Raw genomic sequence first — 25,528 nt, forward strand, 5'->3', positions numbered from 1 at the left:
GGTGAAAGCAGATTTGATTCACATGTTATGCTTCCCAAAAGATTTAAATGATGTTCAACTTTAAAACGAGACATCTGATCTTCCGTGTTCAGTCTCTACTTTAACTCCGTCAAAAGCACGTTGGAGGAGATTTCCTCGCTAATGATCCATGCGCTCCAAGTTAATCTGCCTACCTATTGTGCTCATTTCCAGCACAATAGTTTCTGCCAGAGTAGCGTTGCATAATTCACAGTTCAAAATAACAATCCTTTTACCTGAAACAAGTTGTTTTAGAGTTGTTTTAGCTGTCACTCCCAGAAAGAAGTTTTGCTGCATGCCTGAGATCAACATATTAAGGTTATCAGCTCTCAGCGACACCATTAACAGCCAAGAGTGGAGAAAAGTTTCAGAAGGCGACCAAAACCTGTCCTTTTGACTCATCGGGCTCTAACCTCATTATATGAAACTTTGAGGATGCTCAAAATGTGCAACCAGTGCTGTGGAGTGGAGCACTGTCGCCAAGAAGGCTTCTGTTTTTAATGCTAATAGAAGTTTGCATGTTCTCTTTTCCAGCTGTGTCCTCCACATTCTCTGGATTATCCCAAAGTCCAAAGACATGCAGGTTAACTGGTGATTCTAACCTGGTCATGGATGTCGAGAATAAAGTATTATATTAATGTATGGTTAAAGTATGACTTGGCTAAAAATGGCTGCCCCTCCCTGAGCCTGCTTCTGCCAGCAGTTTCTTCCTGTTATAAGGGAGTTTTTCCTCCCCACTTTCACCAAGTGCTTGCTTACAGGTGGTCATCTGATTTTTGGGTTTTCTTTCTATTATCTTACAATATAAAGCACATTGAGGCAACTATTGTTATCATTTGATACAAATTAATTTGAATCTCCCCTCCAGCTCATCCATGTTATCTAGGGCATCTCACTCTGGTCCATCACCAGCAGCATCGAGACTCTGTCAGGATCCAGTCATTCCTACAACTTCTCTCTGCTAATTTTCTCAGTCTTTCCTGAGTAAACTGGCACAGAGCAGTAAAGTAAGCTGGTTCCGTTTTCCATGATTCTTACCTGTAGCAGTGGCCGTGGAACTTCCTCCAGCCGTGCTCACAACCTTCAACATCTGTAAAGAGGAAGGGAAGTTAAATTGTTTCTTCTTTAAACATAGTCAAATACAGCACGCTACGTGAGATGCTATAGTCTATATAAGGAAGCAGAATTTTGTTTTTTTCCTTCCATTTAGCAAATAAAGACTAAAACATATGACTCGCGCATCTTCAGAAGTAAAATACATGAACTGTAATTATACACAGGCTTCTTTTCCATTCTCAGCACACGTGGTTCTTTCTCTGCACTATTGGTATTCATTATTAACACCAAGGCCCGTAGAATCATTTATAACCGCAAAGGTTAGAAATTCATTAATCCTCATTACAACTAGTGCACGACATTCACACACAAACACAGGCAAACACACACACACACACACACACGCGCACGCACAAGGAGACGGATCTGTAGCTGGAGGTGTCCAAGACCAGTGCAGAGATGAATCAGCGATGTGTGTGTGTGTGTGTGTGTGTGAGAGAGAGTTGTATGTGGGTGATTAGCGCCATGTACCACACAAACACTAAGATTTTTTCCCGATGTTTCATGATGCACATGCTCATGAAAATATTAACTGAAGCTTAGAAAATCGCGTGTGTGTGTGTGTGTGTGTGTGTGTGTGTGTGTGTGTGTGTGTGTGTGTGTGTGTGTGTGTGTGTGTGTGTGTGTTCACAGGAGATTCACCCAGTATCTGTCACCCTGCACAAGTCTGCAACACAAATTTTGGAAACAAGGAGAACCTCTGGACTGAACAAGCTGTTCCATTTCCTTTGACTTTTTATTTAAGAATTGAAAAACATTTTGTCAGCTGTCCACTTTATTCTTTTTACTTTTATACTATATATCATCTTCTCAGTCTCCTTTATCTTTTTTGTTCCCACATTAATTTTTTCAAGCACTTTGAACTTATGCTTCAAAGGTGTTTTATAAATAAGTGCATCCAGATCAGCAATCTTTTTTTCTGTGGTAACAACAACTCTTCCTGGGGTCATTAAAAACGGGCTATTATCTACAAAAGTACTTTAGTAGCTACACATCTTCATCTGCTTGTTAAGGCTGGCATGTCTCATGTCTCATGGCAACAACTCAATACATTTAAGCATGTAGTCGTGCTCAACACAACCTGCTGAAGTTTAAACTGAGCCTCAGAATGTGGATGAAAGCTGATTTGGCATGGTTGTTGGTGCAGGTCTGAGTATTTGAGAAACTGCTGATGTCACACACAACAACTTTACAGTTTAATGATGGTTTAAATGGAGCGGGAGATATTTTCTTGGCACACTTTGGGCTCCTTGTTACCAACTGAGTATCATTTAAACACTACAGCCAACCTGAGTATTGTTGCTGGGTGTGCTCATCCCTTTATGACCACAGTGTACCTGTTTTTTAACGACTTCTTCCAGCTGGATAACACTGGTTGTTAGCTCAAATCATCAGGAACTGTTTGGGTTTCTTTTTAACATAACATGGCAAGGTGTAACTATTAAAGCATCAGGAAGTGGTATTCCTATCCCCAGATTATTATTAATGTATTCATAATTATGAATAATATACTCTATATGATTTTATAATGTGTAATAGAAGGGCTTTTGCTTTAGACATATTTTGATGCTAATACATTTGTACTTTACGTGAAGAAGAGTTTTGAGTGATGCTTGTAACTTGTGCATATTTTACACAGTTGTATTGCTAATTTCAGTGTAAAGCATCTAAATATTTCTGCAAAAATATTGCAAGACAGTTATCCACTCAGTTGTCTTGTGCAAAATCACTTCCACTGTAATATTGTAGGGTCTACCTTACAATATAAAGTGCCATGAGGCGACTGTTGTTGTGATTTGGCACTATATAAATAAAATTGAATTGAATTGAATATCATGTGTAGTAAGGCACAGATGATATCCACCAAGAGAGATCAAAAATGCCAGTTTCCCATTTTAAATGTTGCATTTATGCAAACATACATAAAACAGTTACTGCATTTATGACAATTACTAGTCATAAATGATAAATCAACATTAGTTTCACGTCACACACAGTAGAAGATGTTTTTTGATTCTTATCACCTGCTACACAAACCTGTGGAAGTGTGGATGTGTGGTGCTGACGAAAAACGGTGGAAATATTAACTGACGCTTTGAAAATAGTCTGTGGATTTACGTGCATGGCCAAATTCAGTCAGTATCTGTCACGCTGCAGCCCTGTGACACTCAGATACATTGTCTGATATCTGCAAGGCGACGCACCCTTGTGATATTGTGGTATGACACACGGCAGTAACAGATGCTGCACACTGATCAGGATTATTTCCACCAGCACAGTTAGCAACAAACCTTTCAGAGCAAGCGTCACAACGGTGAAAAGGCCAGTTTCAAACACAGACTGCAAAATAATTCCTTTCACACAGCTCGGAGTAATCTGTTATTTAATCATGTATGTGTTTGTGTGTGCGTGCACCAGCCTCTCACCTTTCTCACACATGTCTCCTCCGTAGCTGGGCAGGCAAAGGCAGAGGAAGGAATCAATCTTGTCGATGCAAGTGCCTCCATTTGCACAAGGCTCGGACTGGCAGTCGTCAACGTCTGCGGTGAAGGGAAAAAGCAGTGAGAACAGATGGGTTGCAGATCTCATTAGGGTTCAAATTAATAGGACATATTCAGCTGAAGTGATGCTGTTCAGAACAAAAAAAAATAAAACAGTGTGGGCGTCTGCTGCCACTCAAGCTCTGACACAAGATGAGCTGGTTATTAGTCCTGCTTTAAACACTGAAATGTGTCCATGTTGCTGAGTACATTATCATAATTCAGACGCGGTGTGAGGAGAATACAGACAGTCTAATCTCCTCTTACATTCCTTATTTATCCTCATTCTCTCACAGAGGAAGGCACTCTAAAAGCCTTTCTAGTGTTATTACATTCTTTTTATGCATTTACCGAATCCAAGGTTGACTTCATGTGTCTATTCTCTTCTTTTCTCTCTCCGCATTGTCTCCATTTACAAACAACTGCACGAGCGAGAAGTAGTAGGCTACACAGTGGAATGCTTTTCTTTGAATGCAGTTAAAGAACAGGCGTAAATTTGATGGATAGCCCAGCAGAAAAGCAGAGTCTGACCAAAAGATCTAGGTTCAAGCTCTTGTTTTAGCAGATCCTGCCCCCAACCTTAAGAGGCCTTAAGCAACAACAGAAACCCTTCCAGCTCTCTGCAGCTGCTTATGTTCTCTAACCTCTCTGTTTTTTTTTAAAAAATCAGACAAAAAGAACGTTTCTCTACAGAGATCAATAAAATATCTCTTTATCATTATAAATGGAGGGCATGTAATCTTCCTTCACCAGTGTGGGGTTTTTTTTGACACAGAATAACAGATGCACCCCCGGACTGCAGAAATCTATTAAACCTCACAGCAAGAGTGTAGAACGAAGGCGACTTTCAAGTTCAACAGAATTTCAAAGTATTTCCTCTCAGCTTAATGACTGCTTAGTTCCAGTGAAAAGCAGTGAAAAGGCCAGTGGCTGTGAAGAGCTAAATCTGAGTGACAGATCAGCCCAGAATGACCTTTAGCCTCATGCGAGACTTTCACACTTCAGCCTGAGTGTGATGTTGCAAAAGGATTAATTTTTAATCTGGGCTAACCTGCGGTTGTGTGTGTTTCAGGATGCACTGTGAGATTGTTTCTGGGCCTTTTCTTTTTTCCTTTTATGACTTCAGTTTAAGGTCGTTTATCTGTTTATAAAAACGTGCAGCTCTTTTAAGAAGAATGAAATAAAATTAGGCTGTTTTTTGAGGAGTTATTTAATGACTGATATCAAGAGATTTATGCTAATGTGTTTTCTTGGAAGAGTTCCCACTAGTCTGTGTGGAAACTTTTAATCAACCAAACAATGTTGTTTGTCCCTAAAATCAAATATCAACTCAAGAGAGCACAAATTCCTAAAGTTTCTCAAAATTCACATGTTGTATTCAGAAGAAAAAACTACCTTAAAGGCACGATGTGCAGGATTTGGCTTCTGTGGCACCAAACTGACTTTTTTTTTTTTAATTGGAACTCAAATTAAATGATGTACTGAATGTTGAACTCAGTCTTACATGATTCAAATCATCAAAATCACAGGCACCTGTTCCTAAATATAACAAATGAATGCGAACCCCCCGGTCTCGTTATGTAGCCTGACTTTGAATGACCTCGGGATCAGTGGGAGCATTGCTAACCACACACAGTTCAACACGCACCACTAACTCTCTCATTCCCCCATTAAAATCAGTGCAGCTCTTTGTTGTTCAATATAAAAAGTCTGATCCGATTGTCCCGCTCATCCATTATGCAGAGGGGATGCTGCTCCTCAGAGACATAATACTGCAAATTCTGCAAATCCACAACAAAGCCTTGCATCATGCCCACGCATCCGCTGCTGGCTGTCAGTTTGATTGTCTGCCTGTCCATCCGTCCATTTTTACGTGACTGAACGCACAAAACTTAGTAAGAACAGGGTGCTACTGTGCATGCAATTGTGTGTGTGCGGTTTGTTTTGTTGACTCGCTTCCTTGATTGACTTGCTGTTTAATAAGCAGAGCATGTGTTAAGTAACAAATCTGGACCCTCAAGGCAGATTTATATCTCGGTTTCAAAGGGTCACAGTCCCGAAGCGAAAGTGCTCCTGGTGTCTGCTTTGGGACATGCAGAGACAGAATGAGGCTTGTAAGCACTTCTTCTGAAATATTACCATGTTAGGGAGTCAGTCAAGTTAATGTGTACAGTATGTTGGGACGTTATCAGTATTCACAGCATTAATACAGTTCCTGAAAACGTTTCATACACATACATTTTTCAGGAAACACCTTATATTCCGGTGTAATGATACTGTGACGCTGACACTAACAGAGACATTAACAGAGAACGTGACTTCGGCTTTGTTTTAGACTTTCCTGCACGCACATGATGCAGCAAGGGAACAGCAGCTTCAGATATTTAGTGCATGAGTATACACCTATAAACGGTTAGAGAGTGTTTCTATGGTAACCTGACCTCATTTTGAGAGAACCGAGTAACAAATTAAAAAGAAAATATGCCAGAAAGCTGTATTTAAACACCTTAACACCTAAATTGCAGAGTTATGAGCCTCAGCTGACTTGAACACCACCTGGCAGTGGCTGTTATGTGTGTCATGAATGCATTGCATTGTGGTATATTTTTTGCTGGTGTTATCTCCTTTGCTTGCATACTCTAAAACCCCTGGACAACCTATGCACTTGGCACAGTACTGGGTATGCTGCAACACTTTGAAAATGCTACAAAAAAAATCCAACACATCATTTTAGTGTGAAAATCTGATCGTTAGCAATGGTGTGTTGGACACATTTGTATTTGGGGTTCATATTAGCAGTTTTAAATATTGTTTTTCTATGAAGACACATGCAATCCATAGTTGAATCTACGCAGATGTGTGTTTTTGTATCAAAACACAATCTGATTTCCTGATACCACCAGTGGTGCTGATCCGATACCATGTAAATACAGGGCCAGTATTGTTAATACCAGTAGTGATCCTTTTAACCTGTAGATGGAGTTTATGTAGGGGAGAGCTGTGTGTCATGATTTATGAGATGAATCGTGGAAAATCTGAACAGATTTTAATGACCGCTAACTCATTTTTACTTTCCACAATAATTAGACAATACACACAACAAAGCACAACTTTGAGATTTTCATGTGAACTGGTTTTTTTTTTGAGACCTGGGATGTAAATGTGTCTGTCTCTAAAGGACTTTGGGTCAACATCTGTTGTTTTTAATGTGCTCTAGGCTATAAATAAAATAGACGTGACAGTCAGACATTTTTCATTCAGTACGTTTGTGGTATACTTTTTCTTTTCCAAAAAGAGCTTTTATTTAACATAATTCAGTGGGCTACATACTGCACTTAGAGGAGAGAAACAAAGTATCGAGCGTATTGCACTAGTATTCTATATCCAGTATCCAATACCAGCGCTGGTATCAATACAATCTATATTTAGATTGGTCGACCACAACAACACAACAGCTCGGCAGGCTCAATTCAGATCTCATCTTTTAAGCTGAAATAATAAGTAGCTCAAAGTCAGGGACTGAATTACATGCTGAGAAATAAATGGTGAAACCGACACCTTCTCTGTCTTATAGTTTTATTCGCGTCACCGTCAGTAGGTTTTGTAAAACATGGCAGCCGGTTGGGCCTTCTGACCTTGTTCTTTCTATCTGTAGCATCACTGACTGCAAAGTCACAAATAACAGAGAACAGCAGCTTTCAACTCTATTTATACCTCTGCAAAGTAGATTAGCTTTGCTCTGCTTTTCGTTTCTGTCCATCAGCAGCACAGAAATCTATTCAATGAAAAGATTCATCAATCAAGTTTAAGGCACATGAAGCCATTCGGGTGGGAAACAAATCATTCATTTGTTGTGCTAATTTGAGTCAGTGAGTTCTGATATTATTAGTAGGGTGGGGTTTTTTTTTTTTAACTCCTGGTAAAACTAAGCGGCCTTGACATGACTCCAGAACCTTAATCTTTTTCTTCAAGGGACAAGAAATCAATTCAGCTTACAAAATTCAAGAGGCTGTAATGATGGAAGTCTGTTTCATTGGCAGAGATTTGTCATTTCTGTCCTGGAGCAATTTTCTTTTCTTTCCTTCACATTTTTTTTTTAGCTAAAATAAAAGTTTTTTATGCAAATGCTGACTTAATTTGACCCTGAGGGACTGTAACCATCAGCCGACCCTGACAGTGTGAACTTAACCTTTGACCTCTGCCTCCCATTGGCCTTATCTCCCACAGTGATGGACAGCTTGACCTTTGACCCTTTTAAAGGGCTGTTAGAGAGCCTTACTTTCTTAAATACAAACAGACACGGGGATGACTTCATTATATCACAGTGTATGTTTGTGTGTGTTGTGCATGTGTGACCGTGACCCACCAATCTCACAGTTCTCCCCAGTGTATCCTTGTGGGCAGTAGCAGGTGTAGCCCGTTCCCTGAGGAAGGCACTTCCCTCCGTGCAGACATGGGTTTGTCATGCAGGGCTCCACCTCAGCTAAAACAGATGGATGGATGGAGGGAGGTGAAGGGAGGAAAAATGGAACCGTTAATTGGCAACATTGTAAAAGAGAATGTTTTTTGTGTTTGTAGATATCATTTATTTTTTTCAAGAAAAAGCAGGTGCATCTAATCTCGCAGGCGGTGAAAAGATTTCTGTGTTACCGGGTAATCCTCTTAAAATGGACGGATTAAACATAATTTCCTCAATAAAATCAATGTATGATTCTGAGAAAAGAAAAAAGAAGAAAAAAGACACGGCGCTCTAAATTTTTCATCAGCGCAGCTCAGTCATAACCAGCGGTTACAACAGATGCATATCCATTTCACACTCCGTCTCTTTTCAAAGGGATCAGAAGCCGAAGAGCCTCAACCTCGCCATCCACTCACAGCCACAGTTGTCATGGTTACCATATGGAAAGCGAGCCTGCGCTCACTCCATTGAGCATAGTGGGCAGCGTGAGAACTTGAGACATTAGCCATCCTCAACAGAAATGAGGGGACCTCCCGCTGAGCGCCTCGTCCCAGCCATTCACCCCCTAAACGTGTGCGTGTGTGTGGTCCATTTCCACAATTAAAAATTTCCATATCAATTGACACACTACCACGTGTTTCTCCCCTGAGCTGCTCGTTATAGCAAGTTAAGGTCTTTGAAAACCACCACTCGTTCATCCTGGCCACAAAAGCTCGGCTGTGGGAGTCTTTGTTCTGCCAGCTCTCTCCCTGACACCGAAGGCTGCTTAGGTGGGGGTGGTGTGTGTTTGTGAGGTTGACGGTGAATGTCTTGGTGTGTGGCTTTGTGTATTTACATGGTACGATGAGTTAAAATCAATACTCTGGCTATGATTAGCCCTCAGGGTGAGATTCTTCAATAACTGATCAGAAGCACACATCCTCTGAATGATCGTAACACTGCGAGCTAAAGGTTAAAGGACAAAAGAGCATTGAAAGCTTTCAACCACAAGGACCCGAGCGAAGAGAAAGAACTGTCAATAGCTTCAGCTCTGTGATGAATTTTGCGAGCTACTCCTCTCGCATCACGCTTTGAATTCTGCTGAAGTCAGGTGCTAAACCCAGCCATGCATTTCATTTAATGTACATCAGTGTGGGCTAACGTGCACTTGCACCCTCTGCATCAGTCAAGGTCACATCTTGACAAATATCAACTGTTGTGACAAGCAGATTTACGCCTCGTGTGTGTGTGTGTGTGTGTGTGTGTGTGTGTGTGTGTGTGTGTGTGTGTGTGTGTGTGTGTGTGTGTGTGTGTGTGTGTGTGTATGGATGTATGTGTGAAAGATAAACCTTGTGCGATTGCTCGTTCATTAAAGCGAGTGGTGCAGAAAAATCAATAGCCCGTAGTGGGAGCTGACAGAGTGGACTGCCCCTTCGCTCTGCACAGAGGCTGACAGCTCGGGTACCAACATCAACAATAAACTGGCAACAGCAAAACTGTACTCATGTAAATATATCTACAGAGATAGGACAGTTAATCCACAGATTATGCATTGCATCTGGTAATCATAGCCAAGGGCACAGCAACAGTACAGGTTATCTTGAAAATATGATTCGTGCATAAGCACTCGCAAATAGAAAGGTGGAAACAAGACAGCTGGCTGCAATTTAAATGCCACAGAAAGATAAGAATCTGCCTAAAAAGATCCGACGTGCGTGTTTGTGCAGTGAATGTGGAGCCACATGTGTGTTTGTTCACCTCTGAGGAACAATGCGCTTTTACTAAAGGTCCTTAAAGCAAACCTGAGGCTATTTCCTCCTCTGTCTCATTGATTCAGCTGACTGATGAAGTGCTCTGTGATCCAGTCAGGAGAGCAAATAATGACCACCAGCATGAAACCCAAACACAAGGGACCGAGCCCAAGCAGAGGTGTGTACACGAGAAAGACGTGTGAAGCTGAACGCTATTATTCAGGTCCAATCTGCTGCGAGTGACTTCATCCACTCTACTGTTTGTATAGCAAAAAAATATAACTGTGTGTTTATGGCCTTCTGCCTGCATGACTCTAGGGTCTCTCACTCAATCAATCAACCCTCATACTGCGCACCAGCGGCCCAGATGGTTGCCCTCGGCTTCTTGTCAATACAGTTTACAGCTGTTTTCCATCCGCAGACTCCTCGCCATGCCTGCCACAGACATGAGCAGCTTTCACAGAGCAAAAATAAATCACCATAGAAATGTGTGATAGCATGATGCCCAGGGGGGTTTGAAATGCTCAGCGATAGGACGCTTTCTCTGTGCGCTCTCATTATCAAGCACAAAATAAGAAGTAAACCAGGTGGCCAGCCAGCAGCTTCACTGCGCTGCGGACTTAATCATGAGTTGTGCATGGTGGGCTCATCTTCTGTTGCCAGGAAAAACAAACCGCATCTTTTGAATAAATAAGCCAGAGGCAAGGTCAGAGGGAAAGTAATGAAAAGGTAGTCTTGAAAGATAATTCCCTCTTTTTTTTGTAATCCAACAACTCACGTCTTACTTTTCAGTTTTCTCTGGGACAACAGCTTACAAAGGCAAGCCTCAGACTTTACTCCAAGGAACAGGACATGACACAGGCGTGTACTTACTTGAAGGATGAAGTCGCTTCTATATTTCTCAATGGATAGACGGTGTATTATATTGCTTTGCAAATTACCCTGAAGACAATTTAATTAGTATTAATGCATTACTTAACTTTCTTATGCTGCCCAGCCAGTTGGAGCTACCATTAAAGCAGATATGATCTTTACTACAACAATGCAATATGAAACATGCCATTCATGGTGATTATCGTACAAAAAAATTACCTTTAACGATACTCATAGCATCATTGTTTGGATTTCCAGACAGCTGCTTTCAACACCCATAAAAAAAGATTTCTAATGTCCACGTCTACTTTTCACGTCTTTTTAAGAAGACAGCGAGCAGCTGGTGAACATAGAATAGGATTTAGCTGCTAAAGAGCCTCATATTTACCTCAGGAGTTAGCGTAAGCCCCCAAAAAGTGTGAATGAGTGATCATAAAGACAACTCAAAGCACTAGTTTCATGGTACAGATTAGAGTAGATGATAAAGCAGGGTGAGCCTTAGGGGTGTTGGCCACCTTGTGATTGAGTTGCTACCATACGATGTTCTCAGAACCACTGCTCGATTGTTACGTCTGGTTTCAAAAAGTACACAGACAATTGGCTGATTTATGTGTTTCTTTTATATACAGATTATGGTCATGGCAGGTTTAAAGAACAGATCTTCCTGGTCCCATTTCTAAAGCGAATCTTTGAGCTTCCTAACGAGGTTTTTTATGTGGGTGGAAAAAAGACATTTGCAAACTGCCAACATCCTCAGTAATAAGTCACCGAACACAAAAAGTGCTTGTAATGGTGAGCACAAAAGGTCAAAGATGAAAGAGAACATAAACTGTGATGAACAGCTATCTCAGAAAGTTGGATTCATCCTTTTAAAGCCTGCCTTTGTTTTCCCTTCCAGATAACTTTCATTAATATGTGTCTGTCTGACTGTTTGTGTTTTCTTTGCCTGATTTTCCTTCTTTTAATTTTAAATTACATACAAGAAAAATAGTTGTGGATTACTAGCAAAAGTTACATGAGCAAGCACGAAAGGTAAAGGCAACCAAAGGCATAACAAAATATCTGAAAACAGACATAAGATGCTTACATGTTGGACTGAGCGCTGTGGTGCTGATGTTGATTCCTCCTCCTCCTCCTGTGCTGCTGCTTTCTTCCTCCATGGTGACGGGTAACAGGGCCCCTGAGCCCACAGAATGAGACCAGGCAGGCTCCTCCTCATCTGGGGGTCCCGACAAGGACAGAGGGTTATCCAGAGAGCCGTTCACCACCACCTTCTCCACTGGGACTAAGTGAAGTGGCGTTAGGGCGTCAGTGGAGCTTTCCTGATTTTTTGAATGAGGTGACGTAGCTTTGTCTCCCAATCCAACAGTTTGAGTCTCTGATGGGACGTTAGAAGGGACTGAAGGTGAAAAAGATGGGGTTTGGGGATGGAGTGGAGGTGAGGAAGGTGTTAGAGTTGGAGAGAAGGAAGAGGGGATAGATGAGGGGAGAAAATGAGACTCAGCTTCAGATTGGGATGGCTTGAAGAAAGATATGGATGGCATGGTGGATGGGGGTGCAGATGGAGATGAAGATAGTGTCTGATATGGGGCATCTGAGACTGACAGGGATGACTTTTCTGCTTGTGGTAAAGCAGGGGAGGATTTGGAAGTAGGAAAGTCACTTTCTGTACCAGATGTGGTCATGTCTATTGGCTCATGAGGTCTGTCAGTGGTGATGGTGGTGGTTGTGCTAATGTCAGCTATGGCTGCGGTTGTGTCAGCTATGGTTGTGATCATGTCAGCTGTAGTTGTGATCATGTCAGCTGTAGTTGTGGTCGTGTCAGCTGTGGTTGAGGCCGTGTCAGCTGTAGTTGTGGTCGTGTCATCTATGGTTGTGGTTGTGTCAGCTGTGGTTGAGGCCGTGTCAGTTGTAGTTGTGGTTGTGGTAGTCGTAGAGTGTCCTCTCCTGTGACCTCTCTCTCTGGATCTTTCTCTGGATCTTTCTCTTGGCTTGCTTGTTCCGACTGGCCGGCGTGAGACCTGTATTTCTCCTTTTGCTTCTGCCCCGGTGATTTCTCCACTCCCCTCCTCCTCTGCTTTCCCTCTCTCCTCTCCTCTCCCCTTCTCTTCTCCCCTGCTCCTATCCTCCCCTCTGTTCTTCTTCCCTCTTCCTCGTCCTCTCCCACTGGCTCTGGAGGTCACCGTCTCCCCCCTCTTGTCTCCAGGCTGAGTCGTGGTCTCGGCATCGACACGGATCCAGGCGTCTCCGCTGGAAGAGGGGATTTCAGGTGCAGGCCTGGAGGTTATGGACGTAGGTGTCTCCGAGTTCTCCCAGCTCTTGTTGCTCTCTGTAGTCATAGATATACTGGAGGCAGCCAAAGTAGATGCCAGATGAGTGGGTGAATCTTCACTCGCTGGTGTGGTGCGCTCTCCTGTGGGACTGCTGAACCATGGCGTTCCCAAAGAAAGCAAACCTGTGCCGGGCATAAGGCAAAGAAAAAGACAAGCAAAATAAAAGTCAGCAGTGCAATTACTCCAGACAGGGAAAGGAGTTACAAAGTGAAATTCATCTTATGGATTCTCTCAGCTTTGCCAAGGGTGATAAAACAAACACTTCTAAGCTGTGTGAGCTTTACATCAGCTGTTTTCCTCCATAACTGTAGCTGCACTCTCTACACTTCAATATTAACAACACTATCTAGCAGGAGACCGAGAGAAGCCATTAAAAAAGAAGCCTCAATAGTGCTTGCCTCTATCTGTCAAACATTGGATGTCACATGGAAAAGTATGAAGTATGCGTAGAATTACTCAAACTTGATGCAGTTCATTTGTCTGAGTCTAGCGTGAAGCTTCAGAATATTAAGCAGTGTTTGTGTCTTTTTGACTTTTAAATGTCAACAAGACATAATCATGAAAAGAATAAACCAAGATTTTTGTAAGGGAAAAATATCTGAACTGGTGCTGAACAATATCGAACTTGTCACGGTCTGTGGGTTTTGTTATGGGATTTTTGGGTTATATTCTGGACGTTTGCGGTTACTGATGTTATTAGGAGTCTTCTGTTTTCAGTGTTATTGTTTGGCTTTGGTGTCACGGTTATCTCGTGTTTTGAATCTTCAGTTTTGGTTATAGTCTAATAATGTTGGTAACATTCTCCTCAGTGTTTCCTTTGGCCTCTTCCTGTCTTTTCATTTTCCAGTTATTATTTACTTCCTGTTTTATTTTGGTAGTTCATTTGCTCCTGTGTTACTGTGTTTAGTTGTACTTCCTTTGTCTCATTGTCATTAGTTTCAGCTTTTTCTTATTACTTATTTCTTATCCCCTGCCCACTTCACTTGAATCCCTCATGTGTATAAATAGTGTTATCTTCCCCTCAGTTCTTGTTTCAGTGTCTGTTTCCTACGTGCAGTTTTCCTCCCCTTGTGTTCCTTGTCAGTAGTGATATTCTGTTTTTGTCTTTCCTATGTATGTTTGATTTGGAGGCTTTGTGGCAGCCTGAAATAAAAGTTTCCTTTTCAGTTTACTTCCACCTCCCCTCTGAGTCTTCATTTGGGTCCCATTACCTCTGCGTCATGGCAAAAATACTCAAAAAAATAAACAACTATAATCAAAATCTAAGATGAATCCACTATGGAAACTTTGGACAGTACTGTGCAAACAGGGATTTTGAACAAGAGTCTCAGGGCTTTCTTTCAAAGTTTTTCTTTGGTCATTGGCTGCTTTTTCATTTGTTTTTCAGCTTTTTAACCCGAGAGAAGCATCTGGCCCTTCAGTTGATCCACCTACTGTTCATTAAAGCCTTACCAGAAATGGTCTCAGTGGAAGGGTGGCAGTCAAGAAGCCGTACTTAAGGAAGGGAAACAGGGAGGAAAGGATGAGGTATGCCAAATTACACAAGAACTGCACTGGAAGTCAGTGACCACAGGCCTGATGGAGTGATGAATCTAAATTTGAGATTTCTGATATAAATCTTTGTCAATATTTACAGAAGAGGTGAGGACAGAGGTACAGCAGTGAGTGTCTGCAGCCATCTGTAAAACACGGTGTAGGCTATGTGATGTTTTGGGGCTGCATTTCAGCCAGTGGTGTTGGGGACCTTGCCAAAATAAATGGAATTATGAATTCAGAAAAGTACCATCAGATTTTGGAAAGGGTCTGATTGACAGTGACATTGACTATTGGCATGACATGGACTGGCCTCCCTAGAGCCCAGACTTGAACATTACTGAAGAAGTATAGGATTGACAGAACAGAACAAAAGGCAGATTACATCCAAAGAAGAGCTCTGAATGTCCTTCAAGAACCCTGGAGAACTATTCCTGAAGACTACTTAAAGAAATGAGTAGTCTCTTAGGAAAGAAAGCTTGTCTAAGAGAGTTCAATTGTGCAAACTATGTTTTTGTTTCTTACATATTGTGTTTCCATGTATGTTTGCACACGTTTCACTAAATCATTGCACTTATTTCCCATTTTCCTAGCAAAATATCTAGAAATGTAGGGTAGCTCATGACTTTTGCACATTAGTGAAAACTATGCCACGGAGATGAAGAAATCTTCATAAAACATATTTTTTTAAAAATGCCAATAAAATATCCACCATACTACCTTTGAAGCTTTAGTCAGCTTAACATTTATGTAACACAACGGATAAAAATCAACCCACATTAAGCAAAAATAATTAACATTGCGCTGTAGTATTGTCAGTGCACTGTATATTTTACTCTGGAATCCCACAGCTCTCTTCAGTGAAGGCTGCTCGTTAACATCAAAACATCCACACATACCTGACTGCTGCATCAGGCAGCGAATGCAACGAGGCAGACTTTGGTGTGAAAGCTATACAATTCTCTGATGTGGCTAAAATAAATAATTTCTATCAATAACATGTTAGAAACTAAGAAACAAAAATAGATTGACTTGAACTCTGAAAGTTACTAAGAGATTTAAGTGCTAAACTTTAAATGCCTGTGTCATTACCTCAAAAACAGTCGCTGTTAGCTAAAATAGACGCCGCACACACAAAGATTCAGTCAGTCCAAACAGAATCAAACTGAAAAGCTCTGCACAAAAAGCCTCAAAATTAAATCAGTAACTCCAACATAGTTTAAACACACACTGAACAGAGATGCCTGCAGTTTTAAAACCACTTTCATCCACTGTGCACACACACACAGACCTGTGAACCTGCTGAACACTGACATGTTGGAAATGGAAAAAGATGATTTCCATTTCACTCCTTTTCTGTTGTCTGCTCACATTCGCAACCAAACTTGGTTCCCATGTCTAAGGTGCAAATCCCCGTTCCACTGATACACTGGTGGAGATGTGCTAATAGAGCAGCATCACACAGGAAATGGTTCAGAGTATAGTACAGCAGCACAGTGGTCACAAATACAAGTGAGTGTCTGCTTGTCTTTGTTACTCTGTAGCTAATGAAAAACCACCAAACATTAAAGAAACACTAATGAGTCACCCAATCAAGCATAGGTATAAAAAATAATAAATTCTTATTTCTTATTTTCTTTCAGCTGCACACTAAAGATCTGTGTTTCTTTTTGCGTTTGTGTTCATTACATCTTTTCTCTTTCCTGTTTAGACTATTTTTTCCTTTGTTTTGAATTTAGACAGTGTAAGTTTGCTTTTTTTTTCGGGGGGGGGGGGGGGGGGGGTTGTGAGTTCCAGTCTTACTTTGATGATAAGTACTCTCGTGTGTCTTTGACTTTGTGTCTTTGTGTCTTGTTTAACCATCAGTGAGTGTGTGTACACTGAAGGAAATCATGGTTTTAACGAGCTATGTTCAGCTTAAATTCTGAGTCACGAAATTAGTTCTGTTTTTACCTGGCTCTTAAGTATCAAACATAAAAACATGTTATGTGGGCACACGCTACCTTTTCTGGTGTGATACCCATTATCTCTGACTGGAGCTTTAAGTTTTTTCAAGCCAACTAATGCAAGGAAAGCCCAGCTATGTTGAACTTGCTTGTAGCGCGATGACCTGGATGACTGAGAACCTTCACAGACACCTCTCTGTTTTAGTATTTACATTTGTTGTGTTGCTTCAGTCTGCTGATGTTTGCTCAGTGCCTTGTTCTACTGTCTCCAGCCTTGAATCGTTTCTGCCCTTTGCTTTTCCAGACTGACTTTTTGTTTCAACTATATCCTTGCATTTCAGAATTAAAGCTCACATTTTGTTTTTGAGCTCAGGTGTCTTGAAATTGGATCTTTACTCTGCAAACCATTACATTCAACCCATATGGTACCCAGTATGTACATAACAAAAGCTGTCATGTTAAAGGTTCCCCAGAAGAGTTAGCTGAAAAGTATAATACATTTATTTGTATAATAATGTCCATATGTATAGATGTGCTACAGAGGTGCTGTTCCTGTATCATGATAATAATGTTTTCCATGATAAAACTCTCTTCTGGAACAAATGGTCTGCATGTGTAGTGTTTTCTTTAGTAACTTATAATATATAATAAATACATTATCAAGTGAGGTTTACTATTAGCCAAATTTAGGCTACTCATGCTGGTTTGCTAGTGACAGTTTTTTAAAGTATTAGCTAACTTGTTGGCTAATGATACCTGAGTGCTCAGATGGCATCATTGATCAGTTGCAATGTTGATTCATTGTTATGATGACATGTTGCCATTGCCATTTTTTTCCAAAGGAAAAACTCAGTGACAAAAATGAGAAACAATTCAGTGACCCTACTGACCGCAGAAAGTTTGAGAACCTCTGCTACAGACTGTATCCCAGTGTGAAGAAAGCCGCCGCTTAAAGCTAGAACTCGTCAGCTGTCACACTTTGTATCAATCACAGCTTGAAAGCAGTCCTGCGGGAGTGGCAGCTGAGCTACTGTATGTCAGTGTGACTTTAATTTCTCTCCAGACTTCAGAGTTTGCTTTTCTTTCAGGAGTTCTGCTCTCCTCAGTAAAGGCGTCTGCTTCCCCCCAATGTCACTGTTTCTTAATAAACTTTGTTCCAGGAGCTTAATGCATCATCTTGTTGAGTTGCTCATCCCTAACATCACACACTGTGCGAGTTACTGAACAAATATGCTCCAAATACATGCTCATAAATATACACTGGCATTAAGCCCTGTCAGTGTTTCATAACACAGATGCTGCGGTTCTGAAGAAAAAAGGAAAAATCCAAATAAGATGTCTCCTTATGGCCTATTTCATCCTATTCCTCTTCCCATTTCTCCCACACAGACCTGAGCTCGATTTAACATCTTTTGATCAGATTTTGACAATTTTCTCACAGTTCTAAAATGTGTCTCCTAAGAAATGGCCTTCCTCCTGTCTCAGCTAGATCCAAATTTAGAATCTGAAATACTCAATTTCTCACAGTTTTGATCTGTATTTGTCTAAAAAATATATACTTTTAATGTAATAGTAAAATTCAATAGAAAACCTGATCGCAAATTAGTCTTCTCAACAGACTCAATGACCATGTGTGCATTCAGGTCTATAATTTGAGTATTTGTGTCCTTTCTTTCTTCTCTTGTTATGTTTTTTGAAGTATTTGGGGGCATTTTAGCCTTTATTATGATAGGAGGACAATTGAGGGTAGACAAATAAGCTGTGAGAGAGTGCAAGGAGAAGAAATCCAACCCTGTGCATTAGACTTATGCCATATAGAGCCTTTAGAGCTATAGCATGTCCCCTTTGTCCTGTTATTCTTAAACTATACAGAATAATAGAAATCTCCAAGTAAGACATACATCAAGGTCTGTTTACACATTTTGAGTTCATTCAGTAATAAAAGCATTTTAATGTAGTAAATCCCACTTCACTGGCTAATCTTAATTCACTGGTTTTAAACAGGACACATCCACTCACCTGATGGTGCTGTACTGGATTCCTGTGAACCCTCGTCGACCTTTTTCGTCACAATCTTCTCTTCCTCCGACTCTCCTCTCGGTGATTGGGTTCCCTCCTCATCTTCAGTCCCCACCAGATAGTTCCAAGGTTTCCAAATGGACTTGACGATTTTGGAAATAACCTAAAATTAAAGTTGATTTTATTACAAAGTCCCTGTTTCAGTGTTTAAAGTGTCCCAACAGAGTCTTAAAACCAACCTTCTTCTCAGGAGGAGTTGGATGGACTGGGGGCAGGAGAAACTCCTCAGAGTCGGGTCCAGGCTCCAGTGATGCTCCCCAGTCAAAGGAGTTCTGTCCCGGGATTAACTGGAGGGTTACATATGTTGTCGAGGACTCTGAGGACCAAGGGTCTGAGGCTTGAGACAATGATGTGAATGTTCATTTGTGCTGTCTTTGCCCATCAAACCCAGTTTTCTTTCTTATGGGAGTCAATATTAGCATTTGTACTTACAGGCATCAGCACTGTGAAAGGAGTCCTCCTCTTCTAGGTCAACCAATCCCGTCCAGTTGGAAGGTGAAAGCTCGCTGTCATCTGGTGACTCTATGCAAAGAAAAATACACTTTTAATTCTTCTATGTTACATTAATTCTCACTGTCTACATCGACTGATTGGATGAGCAAATTTTCTGGTTAACCAGATGGTTGGCGTCACTGGTTCATGTGCCTACTGCAGATAAATGTTACACCTCTGATTGTGGTGGTTTGTTGTGAAGTCACGTCGGGACTAGCTGTCCCTGTAGAGTCAGCATCGCTCGAGCCTGCGAGGTAGCTCCAGGGCTTCCACAGGGAGGTGTAGATCTGAGAGATGGAGCCTGTGTTCTTCACTTTACCTAAGAAACAGGGCAAAGAGATTTGCTGTTTGTATGACATTCACTGAAGGTTTTTGCCTCTAAAAGCTTTACAGAGTTTTAATTTTGACGATATTAGTCAGCACAAAAGCCCAAACTGACAGCTGAGCATCCAGATATTAAACTTAAGCATACCCCGTCTTTTCCCTCTCTCTCCCTCTCTTTCTCTCCCACAGCTTCTGTCAATCCAACAGTTTCTCAGATATGAATCAGAAACAAGTGTTGCCATAGCTACAACATTGGCAGTGACATTTATTGTCATTGTTCCTGCATTAATAACACTCAAGGCTTTGTTTGGGAGTGATATGTTAATCACATCTGTGTATGTAATCATGCCTGTAGTCATTATTAATTCCTGTATGGGAAATAAAACAATATTCTATGTTACATAACCTTATCATACTATAAATTCACTGTATTGATGTTTTCTGCTGTGTTAATACTTAATTAAGAAACATCATTTGACCCCTAGGCCACCATACCTCTGTAGCAGTAAGCATCATATAGTGCTGTAGTGTTGTCAGCGGTGTCATTGGGCGTGACCGTGCGGACTCCTGGCTCTGTCCCTCCACAGTCAGCACGAGGCCAGGTCACTGGGTAGCGGACGCTGCCATCAGACAACCAGCCTGGGGCACAGCTGTCCAGGCCGGCCCTCCAGGCCAAGTACAGCTGCCCCACTGTGGCCAGCTGGCCCCCAAGGGACACACAGCGGTCGGAGGCAGAAGAAAGTGACAGTCTGCCTGGGACCGAGGAGTGAAACACCTCGCCTGGAGCAGGGAAACAAAAGAGACAGCAGTGCCTGTCAAATTTCTAATAGGTTAAATAACTGAAATGCCACATAATGTTATATAATAGTGCTCGACGTAAAATAATGAGGCTGGTGGTATTCTAAAGTAAAGTGCACCCTATGATTTAACAGTTTGTAGAACCACCGTTAGCAGCAATAACTCAATAACATTATCTGTACGACTTTTTCAGTCTCTAACATTATTATGGAGGAATTTCAGCCCACTCATCCATAAAATGTTGCTTCGTTTCATGGAGGTTTGCAGGGATTCATTCATGCACAGCTCTCTTGATGTCCCACCAGAGCATTTCAATGAAGTTGAGGTCTGAACTTTGACCTTTGATTGTTTTCTTAATTTCTCATTGTACTGTCACATGACACAACTTTAGTCTAAAATATTTTGGTATAAAGATGAGTTCATGTTCAACTCAGTAACTGCAGGTGTCCAGGTCCTGTTTTTGAGATGTTTGAGCTAATAAGCTGCGTTTGAATTTTGTGCATTGTGGCCAAACATCTCCACTTTGGTCTCGTCTGTACAACAGACATTGTTCAAGAAGTCATGTGGTTTGTTCACAGTTGCTCAGTCTTTTTTCTAATTGTATTATCGCAAACACTTAACATGCTAACTGAGGCTTGCAGATTCTGAGACATGAGTCTTGGGTTTTTGCAGTTTCTCCGAGTGTTGCACGGTCTGACCTTGGGCTGAATTTGCGGGGACCTTCACTCCTGAGAAGATAGAGGCATTGTGATAACACACCTGAAGAAAACCTCTGCGTTTATACACTTGCTCCAGATCAGTCAATCAAGTGGGTTTGATTAGCTACACCTGTCTGTACCTTACCATTTTAATTCCCATGAAAACAGTAAGGTGCACTTAGTTTTTCACAAGACTGAATATATCTTACAGAGGAGGTGGAGGAGAAAAAAGTGGATAAGGAAGACTGGCACATGCACAGTAAAATATATATGTGTGTGTGGGTTTTTTTGTTTAATTTTTATTTATTTTTTTATTAGTTTGAGGGCAGTATTTAGTTTTTCACAGGACTCTTTGTAGACCTGTAAAATCTTTTTAAGTTTTTTGGGGGTTTTTTAGTTTCTGCAGCACGCGTGGCTTAAAGGCCAAAATTCCTACTGAAAGTATTGAAAATGTGAATATTTTTATATAAAAAAAATGCAAATAATAAAAAATAGGGAGCCATGATTTTGTAGCGCATGAACTTTAATGGTGTTTTTTTTATTGTTATTTTAGATTGCTGACTTTCTTTCACATGTGTACATGTGGGTTTGGTCTGTGTTTTTTCACTTGATTTAGTGAGAACAATAAGAACACTTAAAAAAAGTCCTGACTTATCCCTTTAATGTTGTAGCAGAATATGATGCAAACCAGCCAAAAGCTGTGAGAGCTCTTGATGCTGTTTTATATCTTCTCTTGTGTGTGTGTTTTTGTGTGCATGAATGTGAGTGTGTGTTTGTGTACCATCCAATTCTTTTGCAAAACAGTACACATCAAACAGCTCTTTTGGGTCCCTCTTCCCATAATTCCTCACTCCAGCAGAGTACTCCTTATGTCCGTAGCAGCCAAGCTCTGGAACCTGGACAGCATATCTGTGGAGACAACCATTTGGGAGTGATGTAAGTAACTTTTTGCTTTTGTTTCAAAATAATAATAACTTGAACGTTTTACTGCGTGACAAATGTGTTAGATCACATATCAAAGTGTTTCTTTTCATTAAGACTTTAAATATCAGTAAAGAATAAATTCTTATTTGCATTCTCTTTTAAAGGGTAAGGGATTAGAATAAATTAGAATAAAATTAATAGCAAAGAAACAGCAACACAGAAAAGAACACGATCTTAAAGTAGATGAAGCAGCAAAAAGAACTGAGGAATATTAATAGAGAAAGCAAATGATCCAAGAAGAGAGGAAGCAAACAGGATAGTCATTAGTTTCAGTCCTTCAAAGCGCCACAGTGTTGCAGAAAGTGCAAGCAGCGAGCAAGAGAAGAGAACTTATTGATTGTCTCCTCACCGAACAGTCTGATCATCCAACCAGCCAGCAGAACAGCTGGCGAAGTTGTCATGGTACGCTGCCCACAGCTGGGCCGGAGTGGCGATCTGAGCCGAGTTTTCCTGACAGGCTCGCTGGGCGTCACTAAACGAGAGGGCGTAACGAGCGCTGGGAGACTGGTAGTGAAACACCACACCTACACAGACAGACCCAGAGACAGGTGGCAAACTGTTTTAATTCCTTTTAATTTGACAGATATACCAACACAGTCAGAATCAATACATCAGGGGAATGTAATCAGCGAACATGTTATTAGGGGCCACAAACAGATCAAGCAAAGATACTCTAGTTTTGGCTGAAATTTCACACATGAGCACACAGAAAAAGAAAAAAAAAGAGAGAGCGAGAGAAACCGGTATTGGTATTCAGTGCAAACACTTTAATTAAATGAATAACAAAATTATTCAAGCGGAAAACCAGATAACAAAAACAAAACAAGCACAGAAAGCATGACGCTACATTAATTAAAGCAGTCATTATAATATCGATAGAGTGAATCAATGTTATTAATGCTTAATTAAATAAAAAAGCAAAAAAAAGTGGTTTGGGGGATGAGGTGCTTCTGTTTTAAAAGCTGCCATTATCTGTTTTACATTAGCACAACAAGGCTTGGCTGCAATAAAATCAATTAGGCTGGAAGAGGAATTTTAAAGCCCTTCGAGTTAATGCACTTCACCCTCTGTGCATCACTTGTGCTTAACCTATATGTTTCCTTTGGGGCCCTAAACTTTCCACACACAGAAATCTCTCGTCGGCGGCTGCTGCACTTACCGGACACCACCAGGGGAACAGTGTCCTTCTCATAGTCGTTGCCCATGACAACCTGACAGTGGTAAGTGCCTGAGTCGTTGGTACGGAGGCTGGAGATCTCCATGGTAGCATTCAGAGGGTTGGCAGCGTATCCTGGCAGCATGATGCGACCACTGAAAGCCTTATTCACCTTGATTACATCGCCTTGGGCACAGAAAGAGAGGTTTCATCATTAAAGAGATTTTAGAGGTAGAAAATAAACTTTGCTACATGTTTGCGTATATGGATCTAAAAGCCTTTGCTACCAGCAATGGGGTGACCCACTAACACCTAACTGTCCAACAAAGTTAGAACAGTTACCCCCCCTGACATGGTTTTTGGTTTTTAGTCTTTTCTCACCAGTTGTTTGAGAAAGTCACTGTTTGCTGCAGAGATCTGACATTTAGACAGATCCACGATCTTAAAGGAAGTATGTTTTGTCCTTGATTTCTCTGCTTCCTGTTTGGGATTTATGTCTCTAATTTCAGGTCCTCCACTTCCTGCCTTTGTTTATTTCCTGCCTGTAAGCACCTGTGCCCCTGTTCTGCCCTGGGCAAATGTAGTCTTTGCCTCCCTCCTAGTATTTGCGTACTTCTTGTTGAGCGTTGCAGCATTTAGTTAACCCCCTGAGTCTCCAAATTATAAACTGCACAACATGTTAGCAAACAGTTTCACGTTTGCATATCAAACACATACAGAACAACATTAGCATTCATTTTGTGCTATATTTCTTTCTCCACCTGATCTCTGTTCATTTCTGAGGTAAATGTGACTTTTTTGCTGCTGAATGCTTTATGCTATGTGCTAGCAATTTTCTACAGTGCGTTGTAAGAGACTGAAAACAGCTGGCAGCTGTGCCCGATAAAGTGTTAAGTTGTCTGCTGTATAGTACCCTGTGGATGGATTTAATCAGCACTGCTCAGGCAGATTGGACATTTAGAAGCGCAGGTTTATTTCACTTTTATTCCAGGAGCTGTTACCATCAGCTTGTTAAGATCTTTTCCCCTCTTTTCTTTTGTGGCCTTAAGATAAATTCTATAAATACTGCAGCCTGGCCAGCTGAGTCAGCTAATATCTGTGAACAACACCTCACACATACACATTTGATCTGTTGTTGATACAAAACTATTGATTAGTGTAGCTTTAAGTCTCACTGGGTATTCTGACTGAATAAAGTCAGAATACTGCTGACTCAGTGAAACAGGAACATTAGGTTGTTGTTTTACCTTTAGCAGAAAGCACAGTCTGCTCCGAAGGAGCACCTTGTCCTCCCCCTGCTAGCCTAGTACGAGTCCACAGGAGGTGAGGAGGGCCAGTGGAGGTGCTGGTCTGGAGGGTGAAGACACAAGGCAGAGTGGCTTTGCCTGCCAACATTTGTTGCACTGTAGGATGAGTGATCCTACGCATGTTCACAATGGAGGAGGTTGCACCTGGAGAGGATGAACAAGAGAACAAACATGATTATGCAATACGTTCAAGGAAATTTAGCTGAGAAGAAATTAAAACAATGGAAAGTATATATCTATATCTATATCTATATCTATAGACAGATAGATAGATAGATAGATAGATAGATAGATAGATAGATAGATAGATAGATAGATAGATAGATAGATAGATAGATAGATAGATAGATAGATAGATAGATAGATAGATAGATAGTCTTTCTGAGTTTTTATTTGAACATTATCTGCTTTTTCACTCATTTTCAGTTCAGTATACAAAGACCATGTTTATTAAGCCATTTAACATTTCCTATGAGCCATTGAAGCATAAAAAGGAACCTAACTCAGGGGAGGAAACAGTCTTGTTGTTTTAAATTGTATCTTAAGATGTTTTGCTACTAGCAGCCTGTCATGAAAACACATAATTTGTTCAAATTTATTTAGCTGAATCTATGAAAAATGTCAGCCATAACAAAGCGTGGCAGAAATAAAATAGAACCAACAAAGTGGTTCACAAAGAGCTGTTTAGCTAAAACGTGGCAAATCTCAGCATTCTGTACAGTGTGTCCGAAAAATTGGGGGGAAATGAACAAGTGCAGGACAAAAGAAGTAACAGACCTAAAACTCTATCTAAAGCAGATGAATAGCACCTCAAACTCATGTCCTAGGAAAAAGTCCAGCAAAGACCTGACACAGAACCTGAGAAATGCATCTGATCCATCTACTGTTCACTGAAGGCTCATCAGAAATGGTCTCAGTGGAAGGCTGGCTGTCAAGAAGCCATTCTTAATTAAGGGAAACAAAGAGAGAAGGCTGAGGAATGTCAAATGCCATGTGCCATGTTCTGAAAAATTAGCAACAGGTCAGCAGGTCTTATGGAGTGATTTGAATTTTTGGTCACCTACAGAGGAAGTTGGGGGAGAGGTTTTGTGGAGAGAATCCATATTTGAACATTTTGGTATAAATCTTTGCCAACAATGAAA

General features: G+C 40.9%; 1 protein-coding gene across 2 annotated transcripts in view; it reads right to left on the reverse strand.

The window, feature by feature from the left end:
- The window catches only part of LOC113010447 (neurocan core protein-like), a 49,130-nt gene that overhangs the window by 4,746 nt on the left and 18,856 nt on the right, over positions 1–25,528 (reverse strand). For both annotated transcript variants that reach the window (XM_026149495.1, XM_026149496.1), the window contains exons 3-15: positions 24,327–24,530; positions 23,083–23,265; positions 22,273–22,447; positions 21,721–21,848; positions 19,939–20,223; positions 19,295–19,438; positions 19,060–19,149; positions 18,807–18,964; positions 18,568–18,730; positions 11,824–13,191; positions 8,041–8,157; positions 3,561–3,674; positions 1,057–1,108 (exon numbers count right to left, since the gene is read on the reverse strand). In XM_026149495.1, coding sequence (XP_026005280.1) covers positions 1,057–1,108; positions 3,561–3,674; positions 8,041–8,157; positions 11,824–13,191; positions 18,568–18,730; positions 18,807–18,964; positions 19,060–19,149; positions 19,295–19,438; positions 19,939–20,223; positions 21,721–21,848; positions 22,273–22,447; positions 23,083–23,265; positions 24,327–24,530 — 3,181 coding nt within the window. The remainder of the gene's footprint in view (positions 1–1,056; positions 1,109–3,560; positions 3,675–8,040; positions 8,158–11,823; positions 13,192–18,567; positions 18,731–18,806; positions 18,965–19,059; positions 19,150–19,294; positions 19,439–19,938; positions 20,224–21,720; positions 21,849–22,272; positions 22,448–23,082; positions 23,266–24,326; positions 24,531–25,528) is intronic.

Source organism: Astatotilapia calliptera, chromosome 18 (genome assembly GCF_900246225.1).
Source record: "Astatotilapia calliptera chromosome 18, fAstCal1.2, whole genome shotgun sequence".
Taxonomy (NCBI): Eukaryota; Metazoa; Chordata; class Actinopteri; order Cichliformes; family Cichlidae; genus Astatotilapia; species Astatotilapia calliptera.